Here is a 15,283-nt window from a genome sequence, read left to right as displayed (position 1 = left end):
GCCGGCCCCAGAGGGCATCCATCATCCTTGCGTAAAGACATCCGCGGGGCTCCTTGCCTTTTCTCTTCCTTCACAAGGGCCACGGTGGACACGTGCAAATAAAAATAGAAACTAAAATAAGTGCTCGGCTGTTCAAGCTCAAGGCCGGCGTGAACTCCTCGGTCAATATGCATGTGGTCTGCGGCTTGCGGTTTCTGCAGAATTTCTTTTTTTTTTCTGTGTGTGCATCTGTTGGCGCTGTGGGCGGCAGGGACGATGTACCACCACCTTTGAATGTGAGGTCGCAGTGAGAGTCAGAAGAGGCTAGCAAAGCGATTGGGCAAAGAAAGCATAAGCTTGGTGAAGGTCTCAGGAACATAATCCCGCCTCTGCGTTCCCATATTCGCGTTTCGCGGCGGTTACTTGTTAGGTTTCAGCTGCTCCGGCTCCATGCATCATTCACGCCTGCCAGGATGTCTTGGGTACAGTTTTCGTACAAAACGCCGGCACCAGTCGGATTTCGCCGGTGCGAAATATTTGTTCTGATGATTTTTCGTTCCTAGTGGATGGCTCACGTTTCCTGAACTGATGGAGAGTGGCAACTAAGGCAAGTTTGTCCATTTGCAGCAATGGGGGGCAAAAAAAAAAAAAAGCAGAACACCTCACCCGTGTTCTCAATTCCTTTGCGCTGCTTTCTTTCGCCCGTTGCTGCATTTTACGCTTCCTCCTCGCAACCTATCAAAATTGGTTTATGTTTTTACGACGTTTAACGTTCCAAAGCGTCCCAGGTTATGAGAAGCCACAGTGGAGGTCTCCGGATAATTTCGACCACGTGAGGTTCTTCAACGAGCACTGACATCGCACTGTGCACGGGCGTCTAACATTTCCGCCTCTATGCAAATGCGGCAGGGATCGAACCCGCGGCTTTCGGGTGAGCAGCGCAGCACCATAATCACCGAGCTTCTGTGGCGGCCGCAGAGAAACTGGTTGCACACATTGAAAGCCGCTTTGTTTGTGCAGCAATCAAAAACGAGAATAATTCTTAGTGGAAATGCTCTCGTGATGAAACATTAAATAGCGCGTTATTTTACTCCTGTTGGAGCGCGTGTGCTCGAGGAGTATGACGACGTTTTTTTGGCAGCGGAAGGTGCTAGCCTAGTAAAGGTGGGCTGGTAAGCGTCGCCATTCCTTTGCTAGGCTAGTAACAACGCAAGTAAGAAAAGGCTAGTGCTAGGCTAATACAAGATGCGGGCCTTTTATCTGAAAGAAATGCGCCAGAAAACCCACAAACTGCAGCATGCGTCCTAGATAGATACTTCGAGCTCGTTTCTTTGAGCAAATAGAGTGTGTATGAAAAAACCATTTCGGTATATTTAAACTTGCAGTATTGGGCGTCAAATGACCTTGGAGGCAAATCAAACGCTCGTTATTGCTGACATGTAACAGTATTGCGAGCGTTTGAGGAAACGGATTTGAATTTCAAAGGGCTTTTCGATGATCGCGCGACTAAAGTCATTTAAGGTGCAGCAGAAAGCGTAGATAAATATGCCCTTTGGAGATGCCAGGAGTGCCATTCCTACGGGGTCAGAGGACGAAGATAATAAAAAAAAAATTCTTCATTGCATTCATGGAAATCTGCTCAACCGAAATTTTTTTTCATGCTATGTAGCACTTTTCAGACATCAAAGGAGCGTACCTAGTTCAGCATATAACTAGTCGGTCTTAATATCCTGAAGAAGACGTCAATAAATCACCATGATGTTTAAAAGGTGATGGCTTCCTAGGATTTCGGGTCCAACTGCCTATCTAAAAGGAACACTAGGAACACGATAATTTTCTATTCAGTGAATTTTCCCTCTTCAGGAAATTTATGGAGTAAAATTTGGCAGAAACGGAATTTAGAGAATTTCAAGAACCAAAATTTCCGCATTATCTTTTCAAATTGTTGACTTTTCCAAACTACAGGCGGAAAAAAGGGACAGAGATATCAATTTGTGGATCCACTTCAGGGAATATCGGATTATGGCATATAGCATAACTGTGAGGGCAATCCCGACTAATTTGCTTTCCTAGGAAAAAATCGACCCTTTGGCTGTTTATGGCTATGTCATTGTTTATTCGGCAGCGAAATACGAATTTATTGCTGAGGTGATTGCATTTAAAAATGAAACGCTTTTTTTTTTGTTCACCACTCGACTCCAACTCGTGACGCCAAGAACGTAAGAAAGGAAGAGCTTCTTAATCATCGTTTTGGATGGCGATGTAAAGACCACCTAGCAGAATCTTTTTTTACGCCATCGCAGTTTGCTTGCAAAATCTCCCGATGGTGGCGACATCTGTATTTCATTATTTTGACTTTCCTAGCTCATAAGAGATTCGTTTTCATTGAAGGTTAAACACTTTTAATTAGAACGCGGTAATCAACGGGTGCAGTCCAACCTTAATTTGCCTTCAGCGTCCCTTTATTGAGGCGAACACTGAAACGGTACACAATAGAGCCTCTAGTTCCCAAGTTCGACCATGTTTTTAAACTGATTCCCCTTGAAAACGCTTCACGAACGCTCTTCATGCCTAATTTCCTTTCTTTCCATTTGCTTAAAACCTGAACCACTGCTATTAATGGGACAGTCTCCGAGACAGTTTCCTTCGTTATCAGTCAGCAGTGACTGAGCGGTCGGTTTTGTATACAGGCAGGAGTGATAAAACATAATACGCCTGGCAAGTCGATGGTACACTGGGTTCCAATCCCGCATTACCACCAGTAATATCCTCGCGAAGTTAGCGATTAACCTGTAATTGATAATCGCTATTCTTTTTGGAAAGTTATAGTGCGGAGAGTAAATGGCCTCATCGAAACTTGCATCTTCCACCTATTCGATAAATCAGTGTACGCAAAGGTCCTTTTCAAGAGGAACAGACAGCAAGAAAGGCAGCTAGGTTTTAATTCGCCTTTATTGGTAGTGCACGGGTTCTTTCACATTTAGATGGAACACGGGAGCGCGTGGCTGCGCTCCGCGGGGCGCCGCTGCATCCGACGCGGCCGCGAGTCGAAGCAAATTGGGGGGCAACGCGCAGCACCACCCCTCATGAAAATGGTCTTTTGACAGGCTATAGATTTCTATAGACTCTATTGCCTTCCTATATTTATTTTTTCTATACATAGTTTATAGACATTCTATACACGAAAAACTACTAAAAGTGTATGACCATAAATCTATAGATTGTCTATAGACTGTCTATAGTATTTGTATTGCCTATAGACTATTCTCTAGGATTTGTCTATAGAGAGTCTATAGCAACGAGTTCCCGTACAGTGCGCAAAAAAAAAAAGGACTGCGGACAGGAAACAAAGGAAGTGATCGTTATGGGCAATTGAGCGCACTGCGCGTTGTGTTCCAGAGTAAACTGAACTGCGAAATACGACCGCAAATAGCAAGATGGAAAAGGAAACACACAGAGCAGCTATGTGTCCCGTGTTTCTTCCTTTGTGCCAGTGCTGGGTTAGGAGAAAGAACAAAGAACACACCAAAAAACGGCTGGCTGCGCGTCTGGTGTTTGCGTCGGAGCAACTCGTGTTGTGGACTGATTGATTAGGCGATAGCGTTAGCAAGGATAAAGCGTTAGCAACGCTAGCGAAAAGCGAACTGCATAAGTTACATCGCGCATGATAGGCGCCTCTTCTCTCATATGACTTTCTGTCTAACATGGGAGTCCAATAAGATTGAGTGCTAAACCTTGCCATGTTTGTTCATGTTAAGGACCTTCTTTACAGACTATCCTGCAGCCTCCGTGCTTTTTGTGGTGAATACGTAGTCTTGCGTGTCAAGGACGGTGAGGCTGCCGTCAGGTTCACATCAGAACTAAAGCTGACAAGTAATGTGTCGGTAAAGGAAGGGAATAACATAAAAGTTTGTTGCACGGACACTTTTTTTTAGCACGTTGCAAGAACCATGCTCCGACTGAAGATTAAGAGAACACAATTTTTCTAGAAAAGTTGAAGCGCCAGTTAGGAGTCGCAGCTGTTCGTCCATGCATTTTAGTGTATGCGTAAAGCTCTGCGATTTCTGAGATCTCTAAGTAAAAAAAAAAAAAACGGAGGGAAAATGAAAATATTAGAATAATCACAAAGTGATCAAGGGAGAGGGAAGCTTCAGGGACAAGACCTCTTGTCGAAACGTTGGCAAGCTCCCTGAGGCTTCCCCTCCCTTTTTCATTTTTGTGTTTGCAGGAAACCCATCTCTCTACCATGAATATTAGCATAACCAAGATGCTCAGTTATACTACGTGACCTACCGATACCTCAGTCTGGGAAAATAGTTTGTCACTACCCTCCGTTGCCGTATGATATGTCCTACGGTATGCTCATTAAGGGCCTCGCCAATGGAACACATGCCCGCTCTGTGTACATAGCGATGACGTATCATTCTGTCTAACGAAAAGGGTCCAGCTTAAGTTAAGGACAACGCAGCGAGCCATGGAAAAAAAAAAACATTATAGGTGTAACGTTAAGACAAGAAGAGTCCAGAGTGGGTGAGGGAACAAACGCGGGCTAGTGACATCTATAGTCGAAATCAATAGGAAGAAATGGGCTTGGGCAAGGCATGTAATGCGAAGGCAAGATAACCGCTGGTCCTTATGGGTAACGGAGTGGATTCCAAGAGAAGGCAAGCGTAGCAGGGGGCGGCAGAAGGTTAGGTGGGCGGATGAGATTAAGAAGTTTGTAGGCATAGGGCGGGCGCAGCTGGCAAAGGACAGGGTTGATTGGAGAGACATGGGAGAGGTATTTGCCCTGTAGAGGATGTTGTCACGCTGATGATGATGATGATGATTGTCCTGTCGCGTCATGAAATTCCCATGTTCACACAAAAAGAGAGAACAAAGGAGAAAATGGGGGTAAGCTTTACTGGAACATGGTATCCTTCCTGCTTGCACGAGCAGAAAGAAAAATTATCTTATCGCACATCGCAATCTCCTAGCCAAAGTGCCCCGTTATTGGAGAAACGAAGCTTTTACTTACGTTGCAGCTTCAGTCATAGATAATCCGTATGCCCTACAAGTCATGCACTTTTTATTACGTCCTTTACGCGCGACTTCAACGTCTTGTTAAAGGAAAGAGATAAGCCCTCAACCGTTTCGTTCTGGGCTGCTCCAATCATGCCGAAAAAATATTTCCTTTTTTCCATTTCTTGTAACAGCGTTGCGGCCGATGAGGAGGCTTTGGTGTCATTCGCCATGGAGGACAAAACAAACCTATCTCGCATGCTCGTTGCAGTAAGAACAAAGCTTGTGAAAGATAACGCCTCTTAGTTGTTGCCTGATGCTGCACCTGTTGGTCGTTTGCTTATCAAAACGAGCGGCGAAATTTTCCTGGTAATAATCTGGGTCACATCATGCGCCCTGCGCCGATATATTTGTTTGCGCGCGCTATTGTTGCTCTAGTGACGCGTGAATCAACTTAAATGACAAATTGGAAATATTCAAGGGCACTGAATATTGCATTACGGGTCTTCCCTCGTATCTAAGGAAATCAAGAATGTCGAGAATGAGCAAACATGGAATCATAGGTGCATCAGGTAACGGCTCCTTTGCCTATTCCGATAAAGCTCCTTGCATAACTTCCCTTCGCGATAGGGTGTGTGACAGGCTGAAAGTGGCAGGAATAAGCATGATGTGATACAGTCACTGTCTTATCGCCGTCAATCGCTCACACGACTGATGAAAGTTAAAGTGATGATTAACACGCTTATCATCACTTATTTAGTATGCGGCTTTGCGTAAAATGCGTACATACAGTATCTGATATATCTTAGTGTGCCATCTAAGTGTCGTTTCAAAGGTATTTTCTTAACAACATCGCTTTTGTTTGGTTTACAGTGTTTAACGTCCCAAAGCGACTTGGGCTATGAGGGACGCCGTAGTGAAGGTCTCCGGGTAATTTAGGCCATCAGGGTTCTTTAACGTGCACTTGCCTTCGCACACTACACTGGCTTCAAGCATTTCGCCTCCATCGAAATGAAAACACCGAGGCCGGGATCGAACCCACGTCTTTTACGTCAGCAGCCGAGCACCACAACCACTGAGCCACCGCGGCGGCTTAACAGTTTCGATGATTCGTGCAACCTGTAGTCAAGATGTGCTGCTTCTAAGGGATGATCTGTGTCGTGTTAATGCTATGCCGATTCTCTGCTGCACCAGATGGCAGTCACCACTTGCGTATGGGTTGTGTAGTTTGGTCTCGAGAAATGCATTCCGCACGGGACAAGCTTCCGCGAAAGGCGGTCAGGCGTGAATAGCTTGCGCGTTTCATCATCAACGTGCTGGTTTTTGTACCCCAGACGTCACGGAAAAAATGGATGTTATGACAGTACGATCATGTTTTTGGCAGCTTGCCGCAAGGCAGTTGCTAGCTGCTTTTATTAAAAAAAAAAGTATTGTTAGTGGACATGGGAAACACAAACACTTAGAAAAAAAAAGATAAGGTATTTGAATATGATATTTGCACTGTAATGTGTGCCAAGCTGCGATAATTTGGTACTTTGAAATCTGCTTCATAATAATTGTTTGCATTCAATTAGAAATGAGAGTTTCGATAACAAATATTACATGCGGATCGAACCACTCCGAAAGTTGAGCAGGCGAAAAGTTGTGCTTCTGTTGCTATGCGCTAACCGTTATGGCCGGATTTCAGTACGGGCTTCAGTGCCAAAGACGGCCATGCGATTATCCTGGCCATGACGGTAAGCGTTGGAAAACCCTGCGCTGTCGAAATTAGTCCTTTGAATTCTCCAGTATGGAGCCCGTCATAGCCTGGTAGGCAGCCTGAAGGCGCAAACAATTAATCACTGCATGCCATACAACGTTAGAAAAAGAATTGTCAGGAATAAAGGTTAGAAAAATAATCATTTTTAGACACGATCTGTAGAGGAAATTAGAGTAAATAGAACATTTATAACAAGAATGCCGTCTTTGCTCTTAAAGAGAGTTTTGTATGACGGACTACACATTTCTGTGCCCAACAGTTCTAGACAAAGGCATTTTTCAACGGGAAAGAGTTTGTGAACGCAATTTTTTATACACTTAAGATTTCACTATAACAATCAATATATTTATTTACTTATTTATTTATTAATATAAATAAATAAAGACAGGCTTTCATTTTTTTTTTTGCTATCAACGTTTTTGCTAACGTCACAAGCTTTCCCCATTGGGTTTTTATGGCAGTCCTAGCTGCTCGTTGCGAGCGATAGAAAAACTTTAAAAGAAATATTGTGCCACACATCGGTAGAATGGACCATTACCTTCCATATTTCCAAAAACGTGCATTACAACTTTCAACGTTGAAAATTTTTGTCCAAGAATGTTGGACATGTCAAATCCGGAGGCTCCAAAGGTAAGGACATTCTTCACGAAGGAGCGTCTGGCCGAGTTGTTTAAGCAGGATTTTTATCTAACCACACCTTTTTCTCATGAGAAAAAAAAACAAACAAACATCGTGACCGCGTAAAATGATAAATTCGAGTTCACCACAGAAGGGGCCCAGGGAAGTGGGAGTGCCAGAGCAGATTTTTAAAGATCAGAGTTTATTTGCGCAATGCGACAACATGGCTTCTGTAAATAAACGTCAAGGAGACTAGATCTCTGCTGCTCATGTCTAGTACGTATTTCTATTTGCGCTGTTGCTAAGTAAGGGCCGAAAAATGTTTGGGCGTGTCGATCGCAGCCCGCAGGACTGTAACCACAAGATTATGATTGCGGCCAAATTAATGCACCAGTACTATAGCAGATACTGTTTGCAACACGCTCACTGCTGTTAGTATTTTATCTAACGTTCAGAAAACCTTTCGAACAGCGAAATCTTTAATTGGTGAATATGTCAGTCCATGAAAATTTAATAAGCGGGCTTCGAAATTCTTAAATAAACGTTAATAAACGGGTAAAATAAAGACAGAAACAGACTTCATCAATGCCAGTTGCCAGTGTATGGGAACTATACAGTCACGGCAAATGTGGACATTAGTTTTGGAGACAACGCAAGCGACAGTTACGGGTTGTCGCTAAAAGCACATATTTCGTGACCCTTCTGGACGGGCTCAATTTGTACAAGTGCAGCATGCCGCTATACTTTGAACTGTGCTTCGGTGAGCAAGGTCACTAGCACATCAGAAGCCGCCCAGATAATATGGCGCAGTCCCAACTAAGGCAGTGTGCGAGCTTCGCCTGCAGACGAAAACTAACGAGACGGGCCGTGGTGATGTGGAAGGTGTATGACGTCAATGATGATGACATGCCGTCACGTGCTCGCTCTGTGTCGGCGAAGATAGCGCGAATGTAACGGAGTACGTTGCTGAAAGACGGAAGAGGCAGACAGCGGAGGCAGGAGAGAGAATAATAATTGTAGCCGGTCAATCGAATGGTTAAGGGAGCATTCATAGCACAAACCGGGAGCTGGTAACGCCCACAGAAACTTGGCGCAGCAAAGAGCCTGACCATTTCTGTTCCTGTGGCGCATTACTGTTACTGCGGCAATATGAAGCAAAGCAGCTGTTTCATTGTTGCGAAATCACTCGACCTTGTGGGATTTCCGTGGTTTGTCAGTTTATGGCACCGTGCCACAACTGTTGTTCCGAAACGTCCGAGTGCTTTACTCAGTATCTCCATGTCAATAAAAAATACTAACGAAGTGGAGCACACAGACTGTCGCCGTCAGATACGACAGTAACCCATCAAGTAGTACAGTAATTTCACCTGTCATGCCTGGGGCGAGAGATCCCAGCCAGCGTAATAAATCGCGCCGTGTTTCGAGGTGTGAATAAGTAAATTAAAGGCAATCAGTAGCTCTGACCGTCTCTACTTCGATCTCTTAAAAGCAGTTAGCCTTGCTATACGATAACAAATCTATGCTTAAGTGATTAATCGCATAAAAGTGCACCCCTCACGACAGTAATTGCAATTGGAGACCCCATTCTTTTCACTGTACTTCTGCGTAATGTGTGCCAGTTAATCTCTGGCACTTTTCAACTTCACCCATTTATTCCACGGTGGGACTTTCAAATGCTATCAAATCAAATGCTATGTTAGGAACCTGTACAAAGAATTATCCTTTCCACCTGAAAAAAGGTTCCTTTGTCGAAAAGAGAAAGAGCGTAGGAGATAAAGGTTCTCTCTCCTTGTCTTACGTGTAAAATGCGCTTGAAATCTTTGGCCTGCCCTGCCTTAGCTCGAATCGTCAGTCTGAAAGATATGACAGTGTGATCCAAATCGCAAGCTCCAAAATAAACTAGGTCTTGCGTGTGGAGCCCAAATGCGAACAATTTGTGACTATTCTTGCTACTATGACACAACGATGAAGATGAACGTACTGCGTAACAGACCACTGTAGGAAAATTCCCTCCCTTCCCCTCGCCCCATTTTCGCAGCTAGGTACTGGTGAGTCAAAGTGATACGACCCTCGGCACGTTGCGTGAGGAAGATACGCTCTACGGAACCCAGTTGCTGTCCAAGGTGTCACTATGATGTCTTCCGCTTGCTTTTTGTTTAAAGAACACGGCAAATGGAAACTGTTCACTGCGGTTTAGATATTTCGTCCATTCGAGCGATTTGCACGCTCGTAGAAACATACGTGACCCGGACGCATAGACCTCGCTCGCATAGATTGCGTTGTAGTGTATAAATCTAGCGTAGGTTGCTAAAATTAGTCTTTTTGTAGCAGCCCGGGCAAAAGTGAGCTAATAACGCCAATGTGTGCGCTGAAACTAGCGACATGCTGCGACACACCAATGCACTTCCGTTTCATTTGCCGCGGTGCGTTGAAGTGCGCCATATATGTAGAAAAAGGAAACACGCAGGAAAAACTCTGCGGACAGCACCTCGACCGCTGTCGTGCGTTGGCTGCGGGCCCATTGCCGTGTTGATTTTTGTGTTGTCAGCCCGAGCATATGCATAGCTAAGATAGCAAACAGCTGCGTATCTCAACTGCGTAGCAGCCTATGTGGACTTCCGTACAGCGAATTACTCCTTTCAGCACGAGTTCAGAGAGAGAGAAACGCTATCAGGTGGTCGACATCTGTGCAGGAATAAGGAATCTATGGAACGTACCTGATTTCCCAGTTGGGCAACTTGGGACCTAGTTCACCAGCTGTCACGGTCGCATACATTTGCAAGACAGCGTACGCCTCCGAAGTACAGCTTGGCGCTTCGTACGGCGCACGCTTACCTTCGAATGACTCAGAGCGCCTCTAAAGATGCGAGCAACGTTTCCAAGAGAGACGGACCACAGCGACACACTCGCTGTGGAACAAGGAACACTCTCGCTGTGCAACAAAGCCTCACCCGAGGATGGCGGCGCGGCCGTGGCGAGCGCCCTGAAGGCGGCGGCAGCGGCGGCGGTCTGAGCCGCGGAGGCGTTCCCCAGCGGCGAAGCGGCCAGGCGATGCTGGGCCCGCGACGAGGAGGGCCCCTGGGCGGCCGAGGCCGAGTCCCCGCCGGCGTCGTGCAGCGCGACTCCAGGCGGCATCGCCACCGGCACCAGGCCCAGGGCCTCGTCCTGGGCCTGCGACCGGCGCAGCGCCACTTGGGCCGCCATCACGCGCTGGCGCTCGGCGATCAGCATGCACTTGGGGCACACGCAGTCCTTGTAGCGGCAGCGGCGCTTGTGGCCTCGCACCAGGATCCGGAAGCCGTGGTTGCGGCAGCGGGCGCACTTGGGACGTCGCTGGACGTCGTCGGTCGCCACGGCGGCGCCTTGGTGCGCCGACGGCGGCTGTGGCTGTTGCAGGCGCTGTGACGCGAGCGAAGCAGCCCGAGGCTGGAACGCACCGTTCATGGCACCGGCTTCTCCCAGCTTGGTGGGCCCAGTGGAATTCACCTTTGTTACCCGGTGAAGAGCAGGAGAGCGCGCGCTTGATGTCGAATTGGAGCGGGCGCCTGGGGCCGATGGAGCGCGGAGAGTCGGACGGCGCGCCACGAGGTCTGTCGGGTTGATGACGCGCAGTGCCGCGTGCTCGCGAGGCGCGCGGTGTTCCGTGTTCCAACGGCGCGCGCAAAGCGCCGTAGGCGGAGTCACGTGGTGCGGCGGCGCGGTCGCGGCGGCGCTGCCGCCTCGCGGGAAGCTGCCGAAGGATTTTCTCCGTTAATCGGACGAGGCCGGCAGGGTCTCGGAGAGCCGTTGCAGTCCGTCCGAGCTTGTGTTCTCTCTCGGCACCCCCCGTCTCCGGCTGACTTCGTGGCAGGCGTTGCTGGCCACCTGGCGTCTTCGGGGTGCACTCTTGATGCATGTTTTATAGAAAAAAACACTCGTGGTCCACTGCCGGCATAAGTCTAGCGTTGGATGTCTGCTAAAACTCACAACTGCGCAGTGTGAAGGCGCAGGCAGAGCCATACGTATAGACAGCACACTGGTGTCGTCACTTAAATTTCACGCTGTTCAGCAGGCGTACTCCGAGCCGGAAGGTGTTCTCCCAGCCTCAGCGCCCGACGCGTTCAGCTATACGAACATGATTAACCTAGGTAGAATTCTACACTAGCCTAGTTGCAACTTGCTCTTCTCAATTGGTACTGTCAAAAAAAAAAAATTGTCTTGAAGATATTTGGCTTCTTGAGTTTCGTTCCAAAAAGGAAGGAAGATAAGGCGTAACAAAAGTGGGAGCAAGAGCGCTCAAGCTCCAGGTTTACGCCACTGCCGCTCGCCACTCAGCGATTTTTCGATAGTAAAGAATAGTTTCTTCTTAGTATGGCTGGCGATGTAAAAAAAATAAATAAATATGCGCAGCCTTAGAGACTACATTCGAAAGAAGCAGGCGCAATTTGAGAACGTTTACAGATCGAGAGAGATAGAGATTTTAATGGTAATATACGTTATAACTCAGCACTGCGGGTATACAAGAATAACGACGGTTACGATTTATACAAGAATAACGACGGTTACGATTTAAAAAATCGGGAGATAAGGTGCTGAAGTTCTTATTAGAAGCAGTCAGTTAGGTTGACGAGGTGGAAAAAAATGTTAGTCATTCCAGTCCTGACAACACTTAAAGATGTGCTTGCTAGAATACGCAATCAGCGCCATATATATCGCTCACGATTGGTCGAAACGGTGTGAAGTCATCAGCTGCGAGAAAATATGAAATGTTGACCAGTAATAGTCGGTATTAGCGCTTACAACAGCGCCAACGACAAAGGCACGGAATAGAATCAGAATAGAGAAAAAGCGCAGCTCTTTCTCTCATCCCTCATGTTGTCATGAATACATGAAATTAATCAGATGAAATAAAATTCGCCTCAAAGTAAAAAACCATTGTTCGCGCATTTTTAAAAAGCGTGTGAGCCTTGTCAGCCGGAGGGCCATATGAGTCAGGGAGGAAAATAACGTATAAACGTGCCACTATTTAAAGCCAAAAAGCCTGTCACGTCGCGACCGCTTTTGTAACAAAAGATTCTTGTTTAATGTCGCGCGGAGACTCGTCACTTCTAGTCTGGGGTGTGTGAGCAATTCGAGTTGGCGAAAAATATCCCTGATGTGATACCTGTGTAAGCAACGACTGCGGAAGTTTGCATGCATGCGCGTTACTTAAACAAGAGACAGTTGCAGGAACAAAACAGTGACTGGTTCATGGCACAGTAATCTCGGGCAATCTCTGACCACGCGCCCCGTATTGCAAAAGACTGGAGAAGCAAAGTCACGCAGCATCAGAATAGATAGTTGGTTGATGTGATGCAGGCTGCATTGTTTCTCCACTGCGAATCGGCAGGAGTTCAGACAGATAAAGTGAGCATCGTCATCGGTGTATATTATGCGAACGAGTACACCTTTCCTTCCGCATTAAATGCTCGTTCTGTGGAATGTGGGCTTTCACATTAGCGTGTTGAGCATATCGAAACTGTTGTAGCCCTTCGCGTGTGACCGGAAGAGTGGCGGAGGCTATGCCGGAAGTGTTTCTATGGAGATTCGCGAGGAGAACTGCAGGCCAGATCAGCAGGTTGAGTCACGTTGTCGTGATATGTTGTCACTGAAAACTCCTGCCTTCTCTTGCAAGAGAAAATGTTCTCCTTTTAGGCCGAGCCCTAATGGACTCCGTGGGATGCTAAGGGACCTACGGGAACTACACTAAGGGACCTAGGAATCTACAGAAAGGGGTATGGGAGCACTTGACAAATGTGGGTGGGCAGACTCATTAAGGGGAAGGGTAGGTGTCATGTACAACTAAAGCTATCATTTCCTTTAAGAAAAAAGCGAGAAGTGTGAGAGTTTCTTTTAAGATTTCGGAAGTTTAGAGAGTGAAGTGAGATGGAGTGTGCCTATGGGTTCCGAGAGGCTATAGAGCGCTGTGAGTGAAGAACAAACATGCTATCGTTCAGCGATTTCTCTAGTAGTCACGAGAAAAGTGAGCTGTGAATATTTAAGCAAAGCACGTGCGTTGTGGATTGGGACTCTCAATTCTGCTGGTTCCTCACAAAGTGGGAAGGTGCGCAATGATTACGCGCCTGGCAAGTCACTGCTGCCGTGCATGTCCCTTCAAAAGGGAGGGGTCCGTACAGATAGATGATTACGTCTGTGGCATTGTTTATATTACACTTCGGGCACCATTCAAAGCATTCGCATTACATGCAGAAGCAGTTGCATGTGTGGGCTGACAAAAAAGAAATTTGGAGCAGACACTTAAGCTCCGCCTTCAGGGTATCAATAGATAGCGTTAATGGGTTAAAACCCATGTATGCGGCTTCCGTCATTCTCGACTTTAGAGCCCCAGACGGCACTCCTACGTAGATGCTATTTCCAGCAGACGGTCTCCGTTGTCGAGTGAGTTAGTTCTAATGTTAAAAGCTGCAAAGAGTTAGAAATAACGTAACTGAAAAAAATGTAAGGGTAATAGAAACCGTTCGACCCTGCTCGTTTATTCTTGTAAAATAATTTTCTCCCTTCATCCAATGTCTTTCCCTCATATTTCAACCGCTGCGGGCGTAGGTTGGGACGGTCGCTGTAGAATTTGCAATAAGAAACCTTGCACAAGTCAGTTCGTTACACCGGAGGTCGAAACAAGTGTTTCAGCTGCAGCGGGGCTTGAATTAATTCCCTACAGTTGTCAAAAATACATAATTGAATGCACAACAACAGCAGTAATGTAGCTGATGGTAATTACGTTTCTAAGTCACACTAAGCGGCTTTGGCGAATAACCGCGATGTCAATTCACTTTGTCAGTGGATGGCTAGTTGTCGCCTAAACTAGTTTCGATGGAGGAGAAATGCTAAGGCGCCCGTGTGCTGTAAGATCCCCATGTGGTCGAAATTATTCCGGAGCCCTCCACTACGGCACCTCTGTCTTATTTTCTCATTTCACTCAATCCTTTATCCCTTCCCTTACGGCGCGGCTCAAGTGTCAGCCGATACGTGAGACAGATACTGCACCATTTCCTGTCCCTAAAAACCAATTTTCATTTTCATTTTTCACTCCTCGCTTTCATAAAAAACCTCAGATGATTAGCCGTGGAAGAGATCACATATAAAATAGGCGGCATTACTGAAATGTTTGACCAGAGCGAGTTGAAACTAAATTTTTTCAATATTTTTTGGAGAAAACGGAGCAAATAATATGAAGTGCACATGTAAGTTCTTAATGTTCTACATTTGCAAAAAACTAACGCGAAGTTTTGTCTTGAAGGCTAACTTAAATTCTGTAATTAAATTTTCTACTGTGAATTGTGGGGTTTAACGTTCAAGAGCGCCACGTGGAGCTCCGGATTAATTTAGACCACCTGGAGTTGTTCGCACTGATATCGCACATCACACTGATTAAATGGCATAGTTCATAACTTCGATACAGCAGTGCTTCGCAACCCTACCTTTTAACGTGGATATTTTGATCAATGTGCAAACGAAAGCACATCACCGACGCAAAGACCCCGTGAGCGTGCGTGTTATCACCACGCAGCACAGCTTAGCAGTATTGCTGCTACGGCTGCTACCCAAACTTGACACTGACGACACGGAAACATTTCCACGTGAACGAGTTACTGTGCAAACAATTTAGGAGTTACAGTACCCTTGCGCTAACCGCACTCGCGCTGATCTACTGCGGCAGACCTGCATTTAATAAAACGCAAGTCTGAGTACAAGCATGAGGCAATGGCACGGCTATAAAACAGCTAATTTCAGCGATTAAGTTGCCAAATTTACAAAACTTTTTTCTTTAGGAAGATTCGTACGTGGTTCGCGTCTGCGCATTGAAAAAGTGTTGCAGCTGGTGATAACGTCCTCAAAGCGGCGCCGCAACTTTTGAGCTGCCTTTACATACCTTGAAATTATACTTAA

At 46.3% G+C, this 15,283-nt stretch overlaps 2 protein-coding genes across 8 annotated transcripts in view; one reads left to right on the top strand and one right to left on the bottom strand.

The window, feature by feature from the left end:
• LOC144136680 (uncharacterized) overlaps window positions 1–11,127 on the bottom strand; it is a 151,663-nt gene extending 140,536 nt beyond the window's left edge. The window contains exon 1 of one of the 2 annotated variants that reach the window (XM_077669203.1): window positions 10,309–11,127. In XM_077669203.1, coding sequence (XP_077525329.1) covers window positions 10,309–10,801 — 493 coding nt within the window. In that variant the 5' untranslated portion in view covers window positions 10,802–11,127. The remainder of the gene's footprint in view (window positions 1–10,308) is intronic. The other variant, XM_077669204.1, reaches the window with a different exon arrangement.
• LOC144136683 (uncharacterized) overlaps window positions 1–15,283 on the top strand; it is a 208,850-nt gene that overhangs the window by 39,200 nt on the left and 154,367 nt on the right. The window lies entirely within an intron of this gene.

The sequence above is a fragment of the Amblyomma americanum genome, chromosome 6 (assembly GCF_052857255.1).
Source record: "Amblyomma americanum isolate KBUSLIRL-KWMA chromosome 6, ASM5285725v1, whole genome shotgun sequence".
Classification (NCBI taxonomy): domain Eukaryota; kingdom Metazoa; phylum Arthropoda; class Arachnida; order Ixodida; family Ixodidae; genus Amblyomma; species Amblyomma americanum.
The sequence above is the reverse complement of the archived record's forward strand: the minus strand, read 5'-3'. Positions and strand labels throughout refer to the sequence as shown.